Raw genomic sequence first — 26,129 nt, 5'->3', positions numbered from 1 at the left:
CCTAACATAACATTGGTCATTATGGCCAAGCAGTTCTATTTTTGTTTCATCAGACCAGAGGACATTTCTCCAAAAAGTGCGATCTTTGTCCCCACGTGCAGTTGCAAACCGTAGTCTGGCTTTTTTATGGTAGTTTTGGAGCAGTGGCTTCTTCCTTGCTGAGCGGCCTTTCAGGTTATGTCGATATATGACTCGTTTTACTGTGGATATAGATACTTTTGAACCTGTTTCCTCCAACATCTTCACAAGGTCCTTTGCTGTTGTTCTAGGATTGATTTGCACTTTTTGCACCAAAGTACGTTCATCTCTAGGAGACAGAACGTGTCTCCTTCCTGAGCGGTATGACGGCTGCGTAGTCCCATGGTGTTTATACTTGCGTACTATTGTTTGTACAGATGAATGTGGTACCTTCAGGCATTTTGAAAAATTTCCCAAGGATGAACCAGACTTGTGAAGGTCTCCAATTATTTGTCTGAGGTCTTGGCTGATTTCTTTTGATTTCCCCATGATGTCAAGCAAAGAGGCACTGAGTTTGAAGGTAGGCCTTGAAGTACATCCACAGGTACACCTCCAATTGACTCAAATGATGTCAATTAGCCTATCAAAAGATTCTAAAGCAATGACATCATTTTCTAGAATTTTCCAAACTGTTTAAAGGCACAGTCAACTTAGTGTATGCAAACTTCTGACCCACTGGAATTGCGATACAGTGAATAATCTGTCTGTAAACAATTGTTGGAAAAATGACTTGTGTCATGCACAAAGTAGATGTCCTAACCAACTTGCCAAAACTATAGTTTGATAACAAGAAATTTGTGGAGTGGTTGAAAAACGAGTTTTAATGACTCCAACCTAAGTGTATGTAAACCTCCGACTTTAACTGTATGCGGATGACTCAACAATATACATGTAAGCTACTACAGTGACGGAAATGACTGGAACACTTAACAAAGAGCTGGAGTTAGTGGGTGACATGGAATAAGTTTGTCCTAAATGTTTCTAAATCTAAAAGCATTGTATTTGGGACAAATTATTCACTAAACCCAAAACTAAATCTTGTAATAACTAATGTGGAAATTGAGCAAGCTGAGGTGACTAAACTGCTTGGAGTAACCCTGGATTGTAAACTGTTATGGTCAAAACATATTGATACAACATTAGCTAATATGAGGAGAAGTCAGTCCATAATAAAGCTTTGCTCTACCTTCTTAACAGCCCTAAGGCAGGTCCTACAGGCTCTAGTTTTGTTGCACCTGGACTACTGTTCAGCCGTGTGGTCAGGTGCCACAAAAAGGGACTTAGGAAAATTGCAATTGGCTCAGAACAGGGCAGCACGGCTGGCCCTTGGATGTACACAGAGAGCTGATAGTAATAATATGCATGTTAATCTCTCCTGGCTCAAAGTGGAGGAGAGATTGACTTCATCACTACTTGTATTAATTTGAGGTATTGACATGTTGAATGCACTGAGATGTCTGTTTTGAACTACTGGCGCACAGCTTGGAAACCCATGCATACCCCACAAAAGGTCTCTTCACATTCCCCAAGTCCAGAACAGACTATGGGTGTCACGATCGTGTGGGGGAGAGACGGACCAAAACGCAGCATTTGGAAAATAAGCCATCCTCCTTTTATTGAGAAGAAGGAAAAACGAAACAAAAACACTTACAAACTAACCAAAACAATAAACGACCGTGAAGCTAATAAACGTAGTGCACATACACAGGCTACAAACGTTCAGACATAGACAATTACCCACAACAAACTAAAGCCTATGGCTACCCTAAATATGGCTCCCAATCAGAGACAACAGAAATCAGCTGTCTCTAATTGGGAACCCATTCAGGCAACCATAGACTTTCCTAGACAACTACACCCAACATAGACACAGCTAGACACATTCACTCAACACAAACCCATACACTACACCCAACACCCCCTTTACCATATAACCACCCAAAACCGACAAAACACAAAACATTCCCCCATGTCACACCCTGACCTAACTAAAATAATAAAGAAAACAAAGAATACTAAGGCCAGGGCGTGACAATGGGAGGTGCACAGTACTACATAGAGCCATGACTACATGGAACTCTGTTCCACATCAAGTAACTGATTTAAGCAATAAAATTTGATAAAAAACAGATAAAAATACACCTTATGGAACAGAGGGGACTGTGAAGCAACACGAACATAGGCACAGACACACGCATACACACACACGCGATAACAGACACACTATACACACACGTACACATGGATTTTGTACTGTAGATACAGTGCCTTTGGAAAGTATATTTTGTTACCTCACAGCCTTATTGTAAAATCGATTAAATTAAACAAATTCCTCAGAAATCTACACACAATACCCCATAACGAAGAAGCGAAAACAGGTTTTTAGAATTAAAAAACAGAAACACCTTATTTACATAATAATTTATACCCTTTGCTATAAGACTCGAAATTGAGCTCAGGTGCATCCTTTTTCCATTGATCATCCTTGAGATGTTTCTACAACTTGATTGGAGTCCAGCTGTGGTAAATTCAATTGATTGGACTTGATTTGGAAAGGCACACACCTGTCCTAATAAGGTCCCACAGTTGACAGTGCATGTCAGAGCAAAACTCAAGCCATGAGGTTGTAGGAATTGTCCGTAGAGCTCAGAGACAAGGCACAGATCTGGGGAAGGATACCAAAAAATGTCTGCAGCATTGAAGGTCCCCAAGAACACAGTGGCCGCCATCATCATTAAATGAAAGAAGTTTGGATCTACCAAGACTCTTCCTAGAGCTGTCTGCTCAGCCAAACTGAGCAATCGGGGAGAAGGGCCTTGGTCAGGGAGTTGACCAAGAACCTGATGGTCAGTCTGACAGAGCTCTAGAGTTTCTCTGTGTAGACGGTTGCCCTTCTGAAAGGGCAACCGTCTCTGCAGCACTCCTCCAGTCAGGCCTTTATGGTGGAGTGGCCAGACAGAAGCCACTCCACAGTATAAGGCACATGACAGCCCGCTTGGAGTTTTCCAAAAGGCTCCTAAAGACTCTCAGACCATGAGAAACAAGATTCTCTGGTCTGATGAAACCAAGATTGAACTCTTTGGCCTGAATGCCAAGCGTCTCTTCTAGAGGAAACCTGGCACCATCCCTATGGTGAAGCATGGTGGTGGCAGCATCATGCTGTGGGGATGTTTTCAGCGGCAGGGAGTGGGAGACACTAGTCAGGATCGAGGGGAAAGATGAACAGAACAAAGTACAGAGAAATCCTTGATGAAAACTTGTTCCAGAGAGCTCAGGACCTTAAACTGGGACGAAGGTTCATCTTCCAACAGGACAACAACCCTAAGCACACAGCCAAGACAACGCAGGAGTTGCTTCGGGACAAGTCTCTGAATGTCCTTGAGTGGCCCCAGCCAGAGCCCGGACTTGAACCTTATCGAACATCTCTGGAGAGACCTGAAAATAGCAGTGTAGCGACGCTCCCCATCCACCCGACAGAGCTTGAGAGGATCTGCAGAGAAGAATGGGAGAAACTCCCCAAAAACAGGTGTGCCAAGCTTATAGCGTCATACCGAAGAAGGCTGTAATCTCTGCCAAAGGTGCTTCAACAAAGTACTGAGTAAAGGTTCTGAATACTTATGTCAATGTTTTTAGTTTTTATAAAATCCTGTTTTTGCTTTGTCATTATGAGGTATTGTGTGTAGATTGATGATTTAAAAAACAATTTAAGCAATTTTAGAGTAAGGCTGTAACCTAACAAAATGTGGAAAAAGTCAAGGGGTCTGAATACTTTCCGAAGGCACTGAATATGGTAGTGCTGGAGTAGGGGCCTGAAGGCACACAGTGTGTAGTGAAATCTGTGAATGTAATGTTTTTAAAATTGTATGAATGGCCTTCATTTTGCTGGACCCCAGGAAGTGTAGCTGCTGCCTTAATAAATACAAATAATCACCTTTGGATGTTGATTTTTTTGTCACCTAATAATGGTTCATTTCAAGGTCAACAACTATATTCATGTCACTCATAATTTTCAAGATGACAAATACATTTATTGCGTGCTTTTGTAGGCTGCTTGTATATTTAATGTAAGGTCCATTAGTTTCAAATGCATGTCATGTGTAATTTATGCCAAGCAAAGTATCCAATTCCATTCAGTTACGCTGAATGACACCCAAAATGATAAGATAAGATATCCTTATCTTTTTTTTTATATCCTTATCTTATCTCGACAAGGAATATGTGAACATCCACCAGAACTCACTCAGTCCATGCATGCGTGGCATGAATTTCATTCTGAGGTAGATTTGTGATTTTCAGACTGGTCAGCTGCTCTCCACTCACATTATTTCTGCTGCTTCAGGGCTTCCAAAGGTGTCTCCTTTGGGAACATTGTCTCTCCTTTTGGGAACATTGTCTACACAGTCCATCTTAGTGAGGACATGAGGACATGATGACCTTTTGTCAGATGGGACATGTGATCTAAATAAAACATCTTGACCTAGAGTATATTGTGGCAATATCGTGAACATCAATTCCATCAAATATTTATCAAACATTTACTCTTAGTTTTGCCAACACTAATGTGGATGCTGCACTTGAAAAGTGTAGGTTTGTATTTCTTCCGGCTTTAGAAAGTCAGTCCTCAGTCTTGTGGAAACAGAGCCATTCTAAGACTACCTTCCAGTTATATTTGGACCTATGGTAGGACTCTGCTTTGATTCAGTGAGTTGAGGGACAGGACTGCGTTGGCTGATAGAAAAGACAGGACCACATGCATTTCCGCCACACAGCGTTTCCATGGGAACACAGAGAGAACAGAAATATCCCAGCCTGATGAATGACAGTCAGGGCTTCAGATGACGACTGTGATGACATCACAGACACCAGCATCACAGATGCCTGCTAGAGGCAGTGTGGCTAAACATCACATTTTTAGCCGTGTTAAAATACTTTTCTCTTTTTTTCTAAGATCTGAGGGCATCAGCTGGGCTTTAGGTACAGAGTGACATACACTATTTATTATGTAGAAGGACACTGTTTATGAACAGTGAGTGTCATCCCATTATTCAATCGCCTGACCTACATAACAGAGAGGAACTAATCTCTACGTAGGCGGACAGTGAATAATGCAGTAAAATGTGGGAGATCTTTATGAATCATATATGCCTCCGACTTGTTGGCCACTGGCATAGGAACTGTTCTTTCAGTGTGATACAGCATCATCATCCTGGAATCAGTTCACTCTGTGATCATCATGCAATAAGGGTACTTTTTTGACAAGCATGAGGGAACTTTTTTTTACTCAGATAACCTTATTTCAATCAAAACGATGCTACATTTATTTGAATAATTCTGATTCAAAATTACAGTGCGTAGGCCTTTCCTGCAGTCAAATGACCAAATCGCCCTCTAGTGGCCTCATGGGTGGAACGTTATGAGTATTTTTAATAATTTAATAATTAATAAACATTATCCAGGCTGGCTAATCGCTATTTGACCAAGAAGGAGAGTGATGGAGTGCTGCATCAGATGACCTGGCCTCCACAATCACCCGACCTCCACCCAATTGAGATGGTTGGACCGCAGAGTGAAGGAAAAGCAGCCAACAAGTGCTCAGCATATGTGGGAACTCCTTCAAGACTGTTGGAAAAGTATTCCTCTTGAATCTGGATGAGAGAATGCCAAGAGTGTGCAAAGCTGTCATCAAGGCAAAGGGTGGCTACTTTCAAGAATCTAAAATCTAAAATATATTTTGATTTGTTTAACACTTCTTTTGGTTACTACATGATTCCATATGTGTTATTTCATAGTTTTGATGTTTTCAGAATTATTCTACAATGTAGAAAATAGTACAAATAAAGAAAAACCCTGGAATGAGTAGGTGTGTCCAAACTTTTTACTGATACTGTATATAAAGTTTACATACCAAATTTCATGGCCCCTTTTTCATCGGTTCAGTACTTATAGCCCTGGTGTGCTATGGTGCCATCTAGTGGTATAGCGTGGCCGACTTTGAATGTATCAACTCATCTGGAGTCGATCTGATTTATGGTTCATGAGAAGAGATTTTTCCAGTATTTTTGCATTAGCACATGTGCTAACATATGCTAATATAGGTACAGTGTGTCCATATTTGAATGCAGCAAAAATGATACATAATCAAAACCATTTACCCTATCAGTCCCAAAACTCCAGAAAAAATCAGCTTTTCATTTATCTGACTTTAATTTATCTGCATGTCCAGCCTCCATATTTAGCCTCACAATGAATGTGTTGAACCATTTTACTTTCATGAAAAAGATGGCTACAAGTAGACCACAAATTTAACATAAACAGTTGCGTTCATGAGTTTTATTGACAAATGTCAATAAAATTAATTCTGCTAGTGCAAAGACCTGATAAAAACAGTATTTATGTACAGTCGTATGAAAAAGTTTGGGCACCCCTCTGAGGCAGCATATCAATTTACTCTGTCGTCACAGAAAATGATCACAGTGGCATGCCATTCATTTTCTAATAAAAGCTGAGTACTGGGGTATTGTCCAGACAAAGATGTTTAGTGTAGCAATATTAAGTTGTATGAAATTAAATCAGATGTGAAAAAAGAGGATATGCAAAAATGTGGGCACCCTTGTCATTCTGTTGATTTGAATACCTGTAACTACTTAGCACTGATTAATTGGAACACACAATTGGTTTGGTGAGCTCATTCAGCCTTGAACTTCATAGACAAGTTCATCCAATCATGAGAAAAGGTATTTAAGGTGGCCAATTGCAAGTTGTTGTTCTCTTTGACTCTCCTCTGAAGAGTGGCAACATCGGGGCCTCAAAACAACTCTCACATGACCTGAAAACAAAGATTGTTCAACATTATGGTTTAGAGGAAGGCTACAAAAAGCTATCGCAGAGATTTAAGCTGTCAGTGTCCACTGTGAGGAACATAGTGAGGAAATGGAAGACCACAGGTACAGTTCTTGTTAAGGCCAGAAGTGGCAGGCCAAGTAAAATATCGGAGAGGCAAAGGCGAAGGATGGTGAGAACGGTCAAAAACAGCCCACAGACCACCTCCAAAGACCTACAACATCATCTTGCTGCAGATGGTGTCACTGTGCATCGTTCAACAATTCAGCGCACTTTGCACAAGGAGAAGCTGTTTGGGAGAGTGATGCAGAAGAAGCCTTTTCTGCACACGCCACAAACAGAGTCGCTTGAGGTATGCAAACGCACATTTGGACAAGCCAGCTTCATTTTGGAATAAGGTGCTGTGGACTGATGAAACAAAGATTGAGTTATTTGGTCATAACAAGGGACGTTATGCATGGCGGCAAAAGAACACAGCGTTCCAAGAAAAACACTTGCTACCCACAGTCAAATTTGGTGGGGGTTCCATCATGCTGTGGGGCTGTGTGGCCAGTGCCGGTACTGGGAATCTTGTTAAAGTTGAGGGTCGCATGGATACCACTCAATATCAGCAGATTCTTGGGAATAATGTTGAAGAATCAGTCACAAAGTTGAAGTTACGCCGGCGCTGGATATTTCAACAAGACAACGACCCAAAACACTGCTCAAAATCTCCCCGGGCATTTATGCAGAGGAACAAGTACAATGTTCTGGAATGGCCATCCATATCATTGAGAATCTGTGGGATGATTTGAAGCGGGCTGTCCATGCTCGGCAACCATCAAACCTAACTGAACTGGAGATGTTTTGTAAGGAGGAATGTTCCGAAATACCTTCATCCAGAATCCACTCATTAGAGGCTATGGGAAGCATCTAGAGGCTGTTATTTTAGCAAAAGGAGGCTGTAACAAATATTGATGCGATTTTTTTTATTGGGGTGCCCAAATTTATGCACCTGTCTAATTTTGTTTTGATGCATATTGCACATTTTCTGTTAATCCAATAAACCTAATTTCACTACTGAAATATTACTGTGTCCATCAGTTATTTGATAGATCAAAATGAAATTGCTGATCCAAACACCCAATTATTTATAAAGGGAAAACATGGAAATTGTCAGGGGTGCCCAAACTTTTTCATACGACTGTAAATGCTGTAAGTACAGAAATGATTTGTGCACTGGGAAATAGATATGCAACTAGTCAGTGACAACTGTTTGGAGTTTTTGACAGCAACTATGTGAACTAATAACAGTATTATGACACTATGTCCTGGGATTTCCAATGATCATCTATGTAGAAGAACCCCTTCTAACAACTCTTGTGTAGCTTATGAGTGTCATAGAGCATAGAGTCCATGAGAGTCTCAGGTTTTTAATAGTTTGTTGCTCAAACCATTCATACTCTACAGGCGTTTTGTTAAAAGACCCTGCCCCGGGCCCCTTCGAGAACCGCCCTTGTCTCACAAACAACGCTGTAGCTCCCGTTAATCACACACTCTAATGGTTGGTAGATACAGTTGCAGAAGAAATAGACAAATCCAAGCCCAGTCTGTAGCTCAAACACGCAATGTTTCAAAGGGGTTAGAAGTCCAAAACATGCCGGCGTTACGGTGGGACTCATTGGGTTAAAGACTGATGTAATGAGTCTAATTACAAAATCTGGAGTGAATCTGATGTATGGTTCATGAGGATTGATTGCTGATGATTTTGAGCATTAGTGTTACAAATGCAAAGAATGAGTTGTTAATAGATTCCTTGTTGTTTGAGATATCAATACCAAATACATTGTGGTTCATTTTACGGACATCCATGATAGCGATTACACGTTTCAAGTTGATAGACCACTGTGGAGTAGATTTACAGGGGTTTAAATGGACATGTAAAATCTGATTTTTTTTGTCAATAACTCAGCCATCTTTTGACCAATCCCTTAGCTTTCAAACAAAGTTAAGACGTGTACCATGGGCCTACGTTCCACATTTGGTGTCATTTGGTCCAATGGTTCATTTGAAGAAGAATATTTTAGCATATTAGCGTATGTGTTAATATGCATCTACTGTTATAGTGTGGCCATCTTTGAATCCATCAATGTTATTTTCTCAAACTCTTTAGGGACTATTCATTTGGAAATAATCTGACTTTGAGAAGAAAAAAATAATTCATTAACGTTACATGGTTAAAAAAAGTTCATTGTTAATAGTTTCCGTATTTTTTAAGATATCAATGCCAAACTTAATATGGTTCATCATGGTAATGTCTTTGACCCTAAAATGTATCAAGTTGATCAGCCATTGTGGAGTGGATTTATTTAACTTTTCTCAAGCTTAATTAAGCAATGTACCATGGGCTTACATCCCGTGTTATTTTGACTTTTTAAAATGTTTTTCAAAGGTAGGTCAAGATGGAGGGAAGTCTATTCTGATGGACTTTATAGGTCCTTGAGACAAATTTGTTCAGCATGATGAAAGACACCTACATACAACGTTTCAAGTCTCTAGGTCAAACGGGGCGATGGATATGAAGGTTTAAGTGAGACTGCTTATAACAGTGCCACCTATAAGCCAATCAGTGCCATTATATTTGGCCTATAGTTTGTGTCCATATGCTTGAGTTATTTGACCATGCTTACTTACAAGCCCTTAACCAACAATGCAGTTTTAAGAAGAAAAAAAAGAGAAATATGACAAATAATCAAGGAGCAACAATAAAATAACAGTAGCGAGGCTACATACAGGGGGTTCTGGTACAGAGTCAATGTGCAGGGGCACCGGTTAGTCGAGGTAATTGAGGTAATATGTACATGTAGGTAGAGGTAAAGTGACCATGCACAGATAATAAACAGAGAGAAGCAGCAGCATAAAAATGGCGGGTGGGGAAAATGCAAAAGTCTAGGTAGCCATATAAGGAGTAATAGGTTCTAAAGGTTAGGGCAAAATTCTAATTTCAGGATTTTCTCTTGAACTACACTACCATTCAAAAGTTTGGGGTCACTTAGAAATGTCCTTGTTTTTGAAAGAAAAGCAAATTTTTTTGTCCATTAAAATAACATCAAATTGATCCGAAATACAGTGTAGACATTGTTAATGTTGTAAATGACTATTGTAGCTGGAAATGGCTGATTTTTTTATGGAATATCTACATAGGCGTACAAAGTGCCATTATCAGCAACCATCACTCCTGTGTTCCAATGGCACGTTGTGTTAGCTAATCCAAGTTTATCCTTTTAAAACGCTAATTGATCATTAGAGTCCTCAACTGGCAGCTTCATTAAATAGTACCTGCAAAATACCAGTCTCAACGTCAACAGTGAAGAAGCGACTCCGGGATGCTGGCCTTTTAGGCAGAGTTGTAAAGATAAAGCCGTATCTGACTGGCCAATAAAAATAAAGATTAAGATGGGCAAAAGAACACAGACACTGGACAGAGGAAATCTGCCTAGAAGGCCAACATCCCGGAGTCGCCTCTTCACTGTTGACGTTGAGACTGGTGTTTAGCGGGTACTATTTAATGAAGCTACCAGTTGAGGACTTGAGGAATTTGTTTCTCAAACTAGACACTGTAATGTACTTGTCCTCTTGCTCAGTTGTGCACCGGGGCCTCCCACTCACTTTCAATTCTGGTTAGAGACCGTTTGCGCTGTTCTGTGAAGGGTTGTATGAGATCTTCAGTTTCTTGGCAATTTCTCGCATCGAATAGCCTTCATTTCTCAGAACAAGAATAGACTGACGAGTTTCAGAAGAAAGTCTTTGTTTCTAGCCATTTTGAGCCTGTAATCGGACCCACAAATGCTGATGCTCCAGATACTCAACTAGTCTAAAAAAAGCCAGTTTTATTGCTTCTTTAATCAGCACAAGAGTTTTCAGCTGTGCTAACATAATTGCAAAAGGGTTTTCTAATGATCAATTAGCCTTTTAAAATGATAAACTTGGATTAGTTTACACAACGTGCCATTGGAACACAGGAGTGATGGTTGCTGATAATGGACCTCTGTACGCCTATGTAGATATTCCATAAAAAATCAGACATTTTCAGCTACCAATAGTCATTTACAACATTAACAATGTCTGCACTGTATTTCTGATAATTTTTATGTTATTTTAATGGACAAACATTTTTGCTTTTCTTTCAAAACAAGGACATTTCTAAGTGACCCCAAACTTTTGAATGGTAGTTGTCAACGGGTGTATTAGAGGCGAAGTCAGGTGCAGGAGAGTAGAGTGATGTAAACAGGCACACTTTTATTTTAGTTCCAAAAACGAGAGCACCACATAAATCAAATGCGCTCAAAACACGGAACATAACAAAAGTGAAGCGCATAATAAAACACCACTATAACATGAAACAATTACACACAAAACATGATGGGAAACAGAGGGTTAAATACAAGTAGATTCATTGGGGAAATGAAAACCAGGTGTGTATGGAACAAGACAAGACAAAAGGATATATGAAAAATGGAGCGGCGATGGCTAGACAGCCGGTGACGTCGATCACCGAACGCCACCCGAACAAGGAGAGGAGCCGACTTCGGCGGAAGTCGTGACAGTAGTGTAGACAAATAGCTTGGGGGTTGGTGTGTCTCTGACTGAAAGACTGTCGAAGGGAAATCAGGTATCTAAAACCTGCCAGAATCTCTGCATCAACTTGCATTTTGTCATTACGAGATGAAGCATTATTATTGTTTTTTTTACAATATTACTACTGCAATTGGCTAAGGTTAATAAAATACAGTGAAATAGAAGAAGACAGGTCATAGCAGAGATTATAGTGTCTACTGCATGGGTGGTGTGGACAGGTTCCCATGAGTCTTTGATACACAGTACATGGCAATGGTTACAGAATAGATCATCTCGGTTACCCAGAAGTACAATTATCTTGCGAAAGTTTGTCATTTACCCTTTTACTTCTGGGGTTAATTCCATTAACAATTGTGTTTACCTTTGTACAAAGGAAGGAGGCGAAGTCTCCTCACTCACAAACAAAACTCTCGGCCAAACTCCTCCCTTCCGCTAATTTCACCTGTGTTTATCATGGCCAATAAGCATTTTTTTAAAAATGATACAGCCAATTTTAACTTTGTGGCTGTGGAATCTAGTGGAAACTGTTTATCATCCTTTATCAGGCTTGAAAATCACCGCACCAGTTTAAGTACCGCCTTCGTCCAATCCTGATTCGTCCAAATAATCAAAGACGAAAACCCAAAACCAGGAACTACTGCTGCTCATATCACATAATTCTATGTGAGCCTTGACAGATTCTCACCGTTTCATCTGTCCACGGGAGATTACAGAATAGAGAGCATACTTTAACATTGGTGAGTGAAATAGTGGCATCCCAGGTTTGTTTCTGAGTGTGCATACTGCTTCCTTTGAATCTGTGTTTATTTCTGTATCAGTTTGACTATTGCTGCCATTAAAAACCAAGCCTTGTATTATCCAGCTTATACTCTGAGGTATTTCCAAAGGTCTCAAAAGGAAACAGTCACGTTTTGTATCCAGTTTGAGTTCGAAGACAGGTCTTGGAGCTAAAGCCTGTGTGGAAAGGACACATTTCCACCTCTGAGACTTTAGCATCATTCTGGTACAGGAAGCTTATGGCTTTAATTAGTTAAGGAATTGACAAGTTTAAAGTTGAAACGTGTCATGATGTTACATTTCTCAGGTAAACAAAGTAATAAGGTTTTATTGCAGCCAGATAAGTAGTTATGGCTCTTATGGCTTGGGAAGCCTCCTCATTGATCTGTTTTCCCTTTTCATGAGGAGGCTGTCTCAAGCTGTAGATAGTGAACTAAATGTCACCTGGACTGCAGAAAGAAACGCACATTTGTAAGTTGTCAATTTTAAAAATATATATCAAATACAGTGATTAAAATGATTTTGACATTACAAAGAAAAACTGTGGAACGGGTCTATGGGAACAGACTTAACCCAGGACAGATGTGTTTTAATACATTTTAATTGTATTGTTAAATCAAGAGCATAAGTATTACAGTGCTTAAACTGTGTGTGACACATTTGTGATTGACATGAGTAGTCCATATGTCCCTCATTATTATAATTATTGAAGATTCATCAGAGTAACAGGTGTCTGCATTTATGTGTGCGATACACACAAAAAGAAGCAAAACGTGTTTTTATTGTGTATGTGTACAGTAGCCTGAGTTTGGTATTCAGAAAGCATTCAGTAAAACAATTTTGTAAGTAGATGAGATCCAGTTCAAAACCCATTTATTGATATATCAATATTACCAGTGTAGCGGAGATGATCCGGCAAGGTTGTTAGTGTAGGGACATTTTTTATTTATTTTTTATTTAACTAGGCAAGTCAGTTAAGAACAAATTCTTATTTTTATATCATGCAAAGGCTATTCATGGAACTTACTGAATATTTTTTTTGTAATAATACAGAAGAGTATGTCGAATCTGAATCTGTGCGCCATGTGTGCACTGTAAATGTGGGTTTGTGTGTTGTTGTTACAGCTTATCAGATCTTGGGCTATTTTATTATTTCCCATAACTGGGTTGTGTATATTTTATTACTCTGTCTGCAGGACCTATCCAATATTCCCTTTTGCTTAACTGTTCCCTGATTGTTCTGCTACTCTGGTAGGTCCTCATTTGATATCACAAATTGGGAAGATGCAGTACTTCGTACAATGAGATGATGAGTAGCATAAACTCTTTTGTTCAGTTGGGTTTAATTATGTTTAATTAAATTATTAGACTCTGAATAGACTTCTCTGAACAGACAAATATTCTGTAAATTGTACTAACATTATTTGTAAAGCGTAGCCTTTATAGAACATGTGTCTTAGAGTTCTAGTGAATGAGATCTTATTGGTAGCATCAGGCAACCACAGTACCAGATATTTTCTTAGAATAGGCTGACAATTTTTGGAAATTATTTCTGCTTGTATGTTGGCCTACTGTACTGAATATTTTTAAGAATTACACTGTTCAGTATTATTTGTTAGGCTCCAGGCCAGGGCATTAGAAAAGACTGGTCAAATGTCATTCATTGTGAAGTTTTCAGTATAGAATTCATTTAATTCTACATTTTACATTTACATTATTTAGCAGACGCTCTTATCCAGAGCGACTTACAAATTGGAAAGTTCATACATATTCATCCTGGTCCCCCCATGGGAATTGAACCCTGGTCCCCCCGTGGGAATTGAACCCACAACCCTGGCGTTGCAAGCGCCATGCTCTACCAACTGAGCCACACGGGTTCTAATTTCAATATTTGTCAACATGCCATGAATTGCCAACCATGCACAGGAGGTTATAGGCTACATGATACAGGTGACAATAAGGCCTCGATCATATACATAATTGGCAACATTATTACAATGTAGTAATTGGGAGCAAACTCATTGACAGCAAACCTCGAACATATCCGAGTTTCTACACGTCCTACTCTACCCTCTGTTGGTTACAATGTTTCAATTCACATGGAAGAAACTCGGCACTGAAATGAATTACAAACGTTCAAATTCAGAATAATGTGTCCCGAAATGGCATTCAAGTGTCAATAGTCTATTATTCAAACTATTTTCTCACTATATACTCTTAGTTGTGTGTTGCACAGCCGGTTGCTAATGATGTCGTTAGCTAAGTATTGAGCTACCGACTGACCTACTTTCCCTGTTCACAGCGGCTCAGTCCTGTTTACAAGGGACTGTCAACGGAGGATGTTGAGTGGTAGAGGAAAACAGACCGAGCATAGACCTGAAAATGATTACTCCTGGAATCTATGTTCTGAATAGGGATGTTACTCAAATTGTATTTTGAATAATACTTAGGCAGCGTCTGTATACACTATGATCTGTTTGCGATGTGCTTGTGGTGAGTCAAGCTTAGGCTAGTTGGCTCGGTGACTTACACAGTAGGCTGTTGGAAAATGAGTACATTCAAAAGTAAAGTATGGATCTAAAGTCCAGTTTTCAAGGTATGTAAGATTGTAATGTCCTTTGCATTTTGTGTCACTCTAGTCTTGTATTAATTAAAACGTACAGTAGGCTATAGGTTGGCAGTTGCTTCCATTTTGGATGGATATATCTTTTGGCTTCTGCTTTTAAAGCCAAGATGTCAACATACAAATAAACTAGGCTAACTATTATACAATGTTCATTTCTATACGTTCTATGTCTATTTTCATAGAGAAGTGTTATGTCCTGTGTGTATTTCACAACGTAGTTAATCATTTTCTTAAAAGGCACAATGACAATTCAGCTCACTGGTATAGATTTACAAGTATAGTGTGTCCTTGCAAGTGAATGAGTTGTCTTTTTTTGAGAGACTTCATTTTAAAACCATGTTTACCTTGATTAGAACATAGTGCTTTTGGGACTTTAGATCTCTTCAATATCCACTGAGTTAGGTAAATCTGCTTTTAGTGTTTTTGCCCCTTAATTGTGGAATAATCTCCAAGGTTCTCTAAAATGTGATGAATTGGTGCCTCTAGGGCAATTCAACAGGCTGATTGAGGATCTATTTTACTGACGAATGTGTTTTGTTTTCTATGATTGTGTTTTGCTTTTCATGTATTGATGTGTTTATTGATGTGTGTATTGATGTGGACACAGGGCTCATCTGTGAAAGATAACTTGGTCTCAGCATGACTACCGGTCAAAATAAAGGTTAAATCAAATTATTATAAAAGAATGGGAGTTTCTCCCATTCTTCTCTGCAGATCCTCTCGAGCTTTTTCAGGTTGGATGGGGAGCGTCGCTGCACAGCTTTTTTCAGGTCTCTCCAGAGATGTTCAAGCTAGGGCTCTGACTTGTCCCGAAGCCACTGATTCTGACAAGTCTCCCAGTCCCTGCCGCTGAAAAACATCCCCATAGCAAGATGCTGCCACCACCATGCTTCACTTTAGGGATGGTGCCAGGTTTCCTCTAGATGTGACTCTTCGCATTCAGGCCAAATAATTCAATCTTGGTTTCATCAGACCAGAGAATCTTGTTTCTCATGGTCTGAGAGTTCTTTAGGTTTCTCTTGGCAAACTCCAAGTAGGCTGTCATGTGCCTTTTACTTGAGGAGTGGCTTCCGTCTGGCCACTCTACCATAAAGGCCTGATTGGTGGAGTGCTACAGAGACGCCTCTAGCACTGAGATGCAGTGCCTTGGACCGCTGCGCCACTCAGGAGAAAAAGAGAAGAGGTCTGAATACTTTACGATTGCACTGTAGTTTACATGCTAATCAGCTAACCTGTCTATACAAATTAGACCATTTAGTATAATATTTTTTTTATGAAAAAAGTATGTTTTAATGTCACATACACCAGATAGGTGCAGTGAAATGTGTTATTTTACAGGGTTAGCCATAGTAGTACATTGCCCCTGAAGCAAATTAGGGTTAAGTGCATTGCTCAACGGTACATCGACAGATTTTTAACCTTGTCGGCTTGGGTATTCAAACCAGCGACCTTTCTGTTTTTGGCCCAGCGCTCTAACCACTTGGCTACCTGCTGTCGTGACATTACGTACAACACTGACATTACATATAACAAACATCACATCATTTACATCATTGTCAAGTACAATCAAATCACCCCCCTTAAATGATATCATCAGCCTGAAACATGTCATGTCATATGTGTTTAGTTTCACATTCTCGTTCCCTTTTTTTCACCGTATGTTTCACTGACACTTCAGCCTAGATTGAATATCCTTATGCCGTCATTGGCTACCTCACACTTCAAGCAAACAACCAATTGTTCCTTGACATGATGCAAAGGTGATAATCTCATGGAATTACATCCTTGATGAACACGTAAATAAGTCACTTTGGTTATGAAAGAGTTGAGAGCTGTAACCAGCAGCTCCCTCCAAACCATTCTCAGCAGTGATATATATCGACAGGTTTCATAGTTGAAAGATTCTAAGATTAAAGATGGATACTTCAATAAAAATAATTACTCTCTGAATCCCTGTGTGTGTGTGTGTGTGTGTGTGTGTGTGTGTGTGTGTGTGTGTGTGTGTGTGTGTGTGTGTGTGTGTGTGTGTGTGTGTGTGTGTGTGTGTGTGTGTGTGTGTGTGTGAGAACCATTGGCAGTGTGAATATGCTATTGCATGGCTTTTCAGTTTGTTTCTTTAATGAAATACACAGTCAAAATCTCCCAGAGATCAAGATAAGAGGTTTTTTGCCTTTTGCAATAGAACAGGTTTTGGTCATTGTGAGGTTGTTCAGCATGTGAATAGACGAGTTCTAGGAAGATGAAGTCTGACACGTCAATCATTTCTTGCCAGAGTTAGTGAGAAAAGTAATCTTGTGGCGTGCCTGCCCGAGGTGGTGTATGTTAGTGCAGGCGATGGTCATGAACATCAACTTGGATGTGTATTGCTCTCCTCTGCCGTCGAGTTCAGGCAGACAATTTAAGATCCGTGCCCCTCAGGGCACATGTGTAACTCCACTTGACAGCTGTAAACCTTGTCTCACTGAACTCAATGCATTCTGGTTGTGGTGTAATATTCTCACTGAAAGAAGAGTTTCCAGGTAGAAATTCCCCATGCACCATGTACAGTAGACCACTAAAATGCATGTGTTGTTCAATGTTTTATTTCCTTGTATATGAAAGTAAAGGTAGTCCTCTTTGATGGAAGAAGCTCCCCACTGGGCACACACTGGTTGATTCAACATTGTTTCCATGTCATTTCAATGAAATTTCATTGAACCAATGTGGAATAGATGCTTAATTGACGTTTGTGCCCAGCGGGTCCAGTCTACTCTACTAGACTTGGTCAGTGTTTTTGTCCAATTGAAGGAGAAGTAGCGTAGTCCACTGAGCAAATTCCTTGTTCTCAAAGGGACACCCATCCTATCATCTTCTGATTTTAAAATATATTCTTGTGATTTTGTAGTTCGCTCTCCATGTGTAACCACTTTCTCTCTTTTAAAGGGTATACATCAAGTGTTTGAGGTCTAAGTTGTAAGATATGAACATGGTGTACAACATCTTGTACTGTTGTTTTTGTTATTATATCTGGGTAAAAGATTAAATAAATCAGATTATTTTCAGAATTAAAGGCACACTTAACCAGCATGGATACCACTGCATTCTGCCGCGATATGCCATCCCATCTGGTTTGCGCTTAGTCTCACTATCATTTGTTTTTCAACTGGACAATAACCCAACACACCTCCAGGCTGTGTAAGGGCTATTTGACCAAGAAGGAGAGTGATGGAGTGCTGCATCAGATGACCTGGCCTCCACAATCACCCGACCTCAACCCAATTGAGATGGTTTGGGATGAGTTGAAGTGCAGAGTGAAGGAGAAGCAGCCAAGTGCTCAGCAGATGTGGGAACTCCTTCAAGACTGTTGGAAAAGCATTCCATGTGAAGCTGGTTGAGAGAATGCCAAGAGAGTGCAAAGCTGTCATCAAGACAAAGGGTGGCTACTTTGAAGAATCTAAAATATATTTTGATTTGGTTAACACTGTTTTGGTTAGTATATGATTCCATATGTGTTATTTCATAGTTTTGATGTCTTCACTATTATTATAGAATGCAGAAAATAGTTAAAATAAAGAAAAACCCTTGAATGAGTAGGTGTGTCCAAACTTTTATAATTAAAATAAATATATTTCCAAGCCACATACCTCTATTTTAATAGCAGTAATGGTGGATTAGCAAAAAAGGTGTCTCTGCCTCTTTGATTTTTGGGGTCAGTAGAGCTCCTCCGTGTTGAATTGTTGTATCCAGGTGGTAATGGATGTTTAACACGCTTCCCTTTAATGCATGCCGTTCACTGTGGAAAATCATGGCTCATAAATCACAATGAATAATGATGTTTCTTCTGGTAATGTTCACTCACTGAGATTATATTATCTGAGATATACTCTGGGTTGATAAATAATAGCCTATTGTATTTTACAATAAACATGCATTGTTTTTCACAAGAATAACTTTAAAACATACACTTGGTCAGAATAGAATTGGAAATAGGATCACTTTCAAGTACATTTTGGGATGTGCTTAAGTGTGAATAAGAGAATACTGCGGGGCAACACTGTTGCTGTGTGTATTACAGTAATGACACTTGAATGAAACTGCAGATGAATCAAGTTACAGTAATTAACGGATTATCGGATGTATGAGTAATAGGCCTAGATTTTTCCCAAGCCCACATTCTTATTGTTCTCCACAGGTTTTGGTGTTTCTGTGGTGGACTCCAGGAAGAGGTGGGCAGCAGCAGCAGGTGATCATTAGCTTTTTCCTGGGAGTTTCAGCGCAGCTAGCGCAGATGGGATACATCAGACTTCAGATAGGGCCTGGCTGGGAGAGGGAGTGAGAATGGACAACCTTTCCGACTTTGGGTCCCTATGTCCGTCCAGCAGGAGGGAATGGGAGTAAGTATCTAGGCTACTTTTATTCTCTTGTGTTTCCTGTCACTGTCAAATACATGTGTTTGTATAGAGAAATATTACTTGGTTACTAACAATATATGAAGAGTTTATTTCCAAAATGCTATATCCACCAATTTTTTACATTTGTGTTTTTTCATCAGTGGTTATTTCTTATGGGTACATTTGTGTGTGTGTGAGACATATTACTGTTCTCAGATTTGTATTAATAGATTTTAGATGTGTATGAAAATATCATGACACTAGGCGAGACCCAAATGCCCAGACACAGGAGGCAGATGGTTGGAGTTTAAGATGTTTAATAAATCCAAAGGGGTAGGCAAGACAATGGTCATGGACAGGCAAGAAGTTATAACCAGATCAGAGTCCAGGAGGTACAGAGTGGCAGAGAGGCTCGAGGTCAAGGCAGGCAGAATGGTCAGGCAGGCGGGTACAGAGTCCAGAAACAGGCAAGGGTCAAAACCAGGAGGACTTGAAAAGGCAAAGCAGGAAAACGGGAAAAAACGCTGGTCGGCTTGGACATACAAGACAATCTGGCCCAGAGAGACAGGAAACACAGTTATAAATACACTGGGGAAAACAAGCCACACCTGGAGGGGGTGGAGACAATAATGAGGTGAAACAGGGTGTGACAGAAAATGTTTTTTTTTTTTGTTGCAAAAAGCTATATATCCATTGTTGTGCTGAAATGCAATGTTTGTATCTTGTATATTTGACTGTGATATGTTGTTGTCTCACTTAGCTATCTCAGAATATGCGCCGAACAGATGGCAAGTGTCTTCACTGACATTTTCAACCTCTCCCTGACCCAGTCTGTAATACCTACATGTTTCAAGCAGACCACTATAGTCCCTGTGCCCAAGAATAACCTGTTTAAATGACTATCACCTCGTAGCACTCACATCTATAATAACTACCTATCCCTCAACGTAGTCAAGACAAAGGAGATGATTGTGGATTGTGGACTACAGGAAAAGGAGGACCGAGCACACCTTCATTCTCATTCACGGGGCTGTAGTGGAGCAGGTTGAGAGCTTCAAGTTCCTTGGTGTCCACATCACCAACAAACTAGAATGGTCCAAACACACCAAGACAGTCGTGAAGAGGGCACCACAAAACCTATTCCCCCTCAGGAGACTGAAAAGATTTGGCATGGGTCCTCAGACCCTCAAAAGGTTCTACAGCTGCACCATCGAGAGCATTCTGACTGGTTGCATCACTGCCTGGTATGGCAACTGCTCGGCCTCCGACCTCAAGGCACTACAGAGGGTAGTGCGTACGACCCAGTACATCACTGGGTCTAAGCTTCCTGCCATCCAGGACCTCTACACCAGGCGATGTCAGAGGAAGGCCCTAAAAATTGTCAAAGACCCCAGCCACCCCAGTCATAGACTGTTCTCTCTGCTACCGCATGGCAAGCAGTACCAGAGCGCCAAGTCTAGGACCAAAAGGCTTCTCAGCAGCTTTTACCCCCAAGCCATAAGACTCCTGAACAGGTAATCAAATGGCTACCTGGACTATTTGCATTGTGTCCTGCCAGGGCTTGTAAGTAAGCATTTCACTGTAAGGTCTACACCTGTTGTATTCGGCGCACGTGACAAATAAACGGCGCACGTGACAAATAAAGCCATGAAATGCTTTGAAAGGCTGGTCATGGCTCATCAAAATCATTATCCCAGACACCCTGGATCCACTCCAATTCACATACTGTCCCAACAGATCCACAGATGACGCAATCTCTATTGCACTCCACACTGCCCTTTCCGACCTGGACAAAAGGAACACCTACGTGAGAATGCTGTTCATTGACTACAACTCACTTTTTTGACTCATCACATACACTGCTGTTTCTGTTTACTATCTGTTACTTTATTCCTAGTTAAATGTACATATCTACCTCATTTACTTTGTACCTCAGCACATCGTTTCGGTACTGGTACCCCATGTATATAGCCAAGTTATCGTTACTCATTGTGTATCTATTATTACTTTTATTATTTTTGTTCTCTGCATTGTTGGGAAGGTTCCGTAAGTAAGCATTTCACACACCTGTCCACACCTGTTGTTTTCGAAACGTGTGACAAATAAAAATGTACTTGATTTGAGATAAATGCACGTCGCTCTGGATAAGAGCATCTGCTAAATGACTAAAATGTCAAATGTAAAGATCTCATATTACTGTATTGAGAAAAAATATTTAAATTGTTTTTAAATATTGATGTCACAAATGTATCATTTGTACAGTTCTCTATTAAAAATGTAGTTATTTGTTACATTTGTCTGTGTAAAACCTAGCAGTACTAATTATTTATCTGAGATTGAGGCCGATTTATAATAGCATTTTGAAGAAAAAAACATGATTATTTGTCTCTTTGAAATGAAATCATCAAGTGATAGATTTTAAACTGTCACTTGTGCTTCCTCTCCGGCCTCTAGGTCACCAGGCTGCTCATTAGTGCGCACACCTGTCACCAGCGTTAGGCGCATAATGACACTCACCTGGACTCCATCACCTCCTTGATTACCTGCCCTTTATATGTCTGTAACAGCTTTCGTCGGTGGAAGGAGGAGAGGACCAAAGCGCAGTGTAGCGTGATTAGTTATCTTCTTAATTTAATGAAATGCAAAAAACTGAACACTACAAATTACAAAAAACAACAAATGTGAAAAACCGAAACAGTTCTGTCTGGTGCAGACACACAAAGACTGAAGACAACCACCATATGGTTCCCAATCAGAGACAACACAAAACACCTGCCTCTGATTGAGAACCATATCAGGCCAAACATAGAAATACAAAACATAGACTGCCCACCCCAACTCACGCCTTGACCATACTAAATAAAGACAAAACAAAGGAAATAAAGGTCAGAACGTGACAATGTCACTCTCCTTTGGTTTCTTCCCCAGTCGTCATTGTTCCTGTTCTATGTCTGTGCTCTGTTCGTGTTTCTTGTTTTGTTCCTTTATTTATTACATGTATTCACTCTATTAACTTGCTTCCTGACTTTCAGCGTACATCGTTACATAAACAAATACATGTCTGTCATTGAACAATCCCATGCCATGATTAGATAGTGAAAACACACCAGTCTCTTTCATAATTTCTTTAAACAATTAAAGCTAATTTACCAACATTTCTGAAAATGAATGTATAGCATTTTGGAATGAAACTCTTCATATACTTGGTTGACTACTGTACTATGTGAACACGAACACCCTAGAAAACATCTTGGCACAAGTCAGATTCTTTAGGACCATAGGAGAGACCCTGTTTATGTATAAGATGTAGATTAAGGCATTATTAAGAATGGTTTCCACTCCAAGGGTGTCTTATCTATCTCTATTCATTATGTTGTAGAGGAGAAGGGGCATAATAATCTTATTGGTGAATATTCAGAGAAACAGCATTCCAACTTGTCTCTCCCTTTTCCCTCTAGCACCAGCAGCTGTGTGGACGATTTGATGGATGAAGATGATAAAGACAGGGCAAAAAGGTATTCCACGTGTCTGTGTTCACGTGTGTGTCTCTGAGCAAGAGACTTTTGAGTGAGGACGCAAGATGAGGCAGACAGAGACAAGTGGAAGTTCACAACTTGTACCTGTTAATAAAAGGTCCACTTTGACGTGGCCCTACTTTGGCATTACATCTGTGAAGGTGTCTGCTTTGCAGATGTCAAGACTCTTCACATTTTCATCTCTCAAAATCACTTTTCAGCACAAAGACAAATGTTTCTGTGCCTAGACAGCTAAGAAAAATGTCATAGGAATGTGTTGAGGAGAGGGCCCCCTCCATCTATCCAACAGGGTCAAGACATTTTTGCTTTCCAGTAATGATGCACAAAAGTCTGGCTGAAAGTAGACTTTCAAATCATTAGTCAGGGGGTGCAGATGTATTTGAGTCTGGGGAGAATGGCAGCAAAAACTTCAAGAGAAAATGTCTGAACATTTGTGATTTTGTGTTTGCGATGCTATTAATATCATAGATTTTTCCATCATAAGTCCATATCAAATGAATCATCATAAACGTTTGCGTGTGCTATCAGAAGGGATTTCCATCCTGCAAGCTGTTTTATGGTGGCAGAGGAATGAGTGAATTGCGATGGTGGTTATTGATAAGCAGCTGTCACTCATTAGCAGGAGTGTGTTTCATAAATATGAAGCTGTAGTTAGAATCGTTGAGCTCGCAATTTCCACTTCAAATGCACTTCTTTATAAAGCATATAGATGGTGAAAGTTCCCGAAGAGTATATGGTCAGAAATGTAATCCTGTACATTTATCATCTGTTCTATTCAAGGGCATCTCGGAACAAATCAGAAAAGAAAAGAAGAGACCAATTCAATGTGCTCATCAAGGAGCTATGCACCATGCTGCAGGGCCAAGGCCATCCACGCAAGATGGACAAGTCTACCATACTGCAGAGAACTATCGACTTCCTGCAGAAACAGAAAGGTAGGAATGTGTAACGTAGTCTGCGTCAGTCATCACATTGACGTTGGCCTCCTGCTGACCTGTCGTGTGTGTGTGTGCGTGCGTGTGCGTGTGGCACGTGCGTCCTGCCTTACATGCAGAACATCACTGCTTACAGAAAGGGTGGGAAGAGAAGGAACTATGAGAGTGGAGGACATTAGCTGTCTAGTACTTGTTGGACAGGACAGAGAGAAAAGAGAGGACTACTCCACTTTCCTACCAAGCTTGGACCAGACCGACATAACCTCAACTCAGTCTTCTGTCAGAATCAAGGTCACAGATGTCAGTGTTTCTGAGATAAACATTCCTGATCTGGGATATTTCTTAACCTCTTTTCCTCTTCTGTTATGTGTCTCCGGTATTCATCAGGATCCTTCCACTACTAACCTATTTGGCAGCGATGGTCCCTGGATGTGGATGTGTAGTGCTAACAGCTCTATCTAACCCCTCTTCCTGGCCTTTCTCTGCCTCCTCTGTTTCAGAAATCACAGCACAGACAGAGTCATGTGAGATCCGGCAGGACTGGAAGCCTTCGTTCCTCAGTAATGAGGAGTTCACCCAGTTGATGCTGGAGGTAAAAATCAGCTCAGCTCCACGTTTATCTCCTCTGATATGAAATGAAGTCAAAGGATATCCTCCACTAGTACTGGTGATAGACTGTGTTGAACTGAAATAAGCTTTGTAAATGAAGGAATATTGTATTTTGACATCCTGATGAACCTCTGTAGGCCAGCACCAACAGTACCCATGATGCACCTCTGAAAGAAATATAACACACAATAATTATAGTAGCCGGCATAATAATAATTACTTTGTTTCCTTCCATAGGCTTTAGACGGTTTCCTCATAGCACTAACTACAGATGGAAACATTATATATGTGTCCGACAGTGTGTCTTCACTCATTGGCCATTTACCGGTAAGTGAGAGCCACGCTGATCTAGCTCGTAATTGCATGTTTGATTATTTTTAACTTAATATTCATGTATATACAGTACCAGTCAAAAGTTTGGACACACCTACTCATTCCAGGGTTTTTCTTAAATGTCAGTATTTTCTACATTGTAGAATAATAGTGAAGACATCAAAACTATGAAATAACACATGGAATCATGTAGTATGGAATCATGTTTGCCTTGTTTGCAAACTTTTGGCATTCTCTCAACCAGCTTCATTAGGTAGTCACCTGGAATGCATTAATTAAAATGTTTACCTTGTTAATTTGTGGAATTTCTTTCCTTAATGCATTTGAGCCAATCAGTTGTATTGTGACAAGGTGGGGGTGCGTATACAGAAGATTTGGTAAAAGACCAAGTCCATATTATGGCAAGAACAGCTCAAATAAGCAAAGAGAAACAACAGTCCATCATTACTTTATGACGTGAAGGTCAGTCAATCTGGAACATTTCATGAACTTTGAAAGTTTCTTCAAGTGCAGTCGCAAAAAACATCAAGTGCTATGATGAAACTGGCTCTCATGAGGACCGCTACAGGAAAGGAAGACCCAGAGTTACTTCTACTGCAGAGGATAAATTCATTAGAGTTACCAGCCTCAGATTGCAGCCCAAATAAATGCTTCACAGTTCAAGTAACAGACACATCTCAACAACTGTTCAGAGGAGACTGCGTGAATCAGGCCTTCATGGTTGAACTGCTTGGGCCAAGAAATAAGAGCAATGGACATTAGACCGGTGTAAATCTGTCCTTTGGTCTGATGAGTCCAAATTTGAGATTTTTTGTTCCAACCGCCGTGTCTTTGTGAGACGCAGAGTAGGTGAACAGATGATGTCCGCATGTGTTGTTCCCAACATGAAGCATGGAGAAGGAAGTGTGATGGTGTGGGGGTGCTTTGCTGGTGACACTGTCTGTGATTTATTTAGAATTCAAGGCACACTTAACCAGCATGGCTACCACAGCATTCTGCAGCGATACGCCATCCCATCTGGTTTGCGAATTAGTCTCAATATCATTTGTTTTTCAACTGGACAATAAACCAACACACTTCCAGGCTGTGTAAGGGCTATTTGACCAAGAAGGAGAGTGATGGAGTGCTGGCCTCCACAATCACTCGACCTCAACCCAATTGAGATGGTTTGGGATGAGTAGGACTGCAGAGTGAAGGAGAAGCAGCTAACAAGTGCTCAGCATATGTGGGAACTTTTTCAAGACTGTTGGAAAAGCATTCTAGGTGAAGCTGGTTGTGATAATGCCAAGAGTGTGCAAAGCTATCATCAAGGCAAAGGGTGGCTACTTTGAAGAATCTAAAATCTAAAATATACTTTGATTTGTTTAACACTTTTTTGGTTACTACATAATTCCATATGTGCTATTTCATAGTTTTGATGTCGTCACTATTATTCTACAATGTAGAAAATAGTAAAAATAAAGAAAAC

The 26,129-nt window shown here is 40.2% G+C and overlaps 1 protein-coding gene across 5 annotated transcripts in view; it reads left to right on the top strand.

Moving 5' to 3' along the window:
- The window catches only part of LOC129868630 (neuronal PAS domain-containing protein 2-like), a 76,406-nt gene that overhangs the window by 26,819 nt on the left and 23,458 nt on the right, over window positions 1–26,129 (top strand). For 4 of the 5 annotated variants that reach the window (XM_055942775.1, XM_055942773.1, XM_055942776.1 and 1 more), the window contains exons 2-6: window positions 19,050–19,251; window positions 22,707–22,763; window positions 23,565–23,719; window positions 24,220–24,311; window positions 24,566–24,655. In XM_055942775.1, coding sequence (XP_055798750.1) covers window positions 19,196–19,251; window positions 22,707–22,763; window positions 23,565–23,719; window positions 24,220–24,311; window positions 24,566–24,655 — 450 coding nt within the window. In that variant the 5' untranslated portion in view covers window positions 19,050–19,195. Of the gene's footprint in view, window positions 1–14,527; window positions 14,849–19,049; window positions 19,252–22,706; window positions 22,764–23,564; window positions 23,720–24,219; window positions 24,312–24,565; window positions 24,656–26,129 lie in introns of those variants that run through there. The other variant, XM_055942774.1, reaches the window with a different exon arrangement.

This window comes from Salvelinus fontinalis, chromosome 13 (assembly GCF_029448725.1).
Source record: "Salvelinus fontinalis isolate EN_2023a chromosome 13, ASM2944872v1, whole genome shotgun sequence".
Lineage (NCBI taxonomy): Eukaryota > Metazoa > Chordata > Actinopteri > Salmoniformes > Salmonidae > Salvelinus > Salvelinus fontinalis.
Note: the sequence above shows the minus strand (reverse complement) of the source record. Positions and strands in the feature narration are given on the sequence as shown.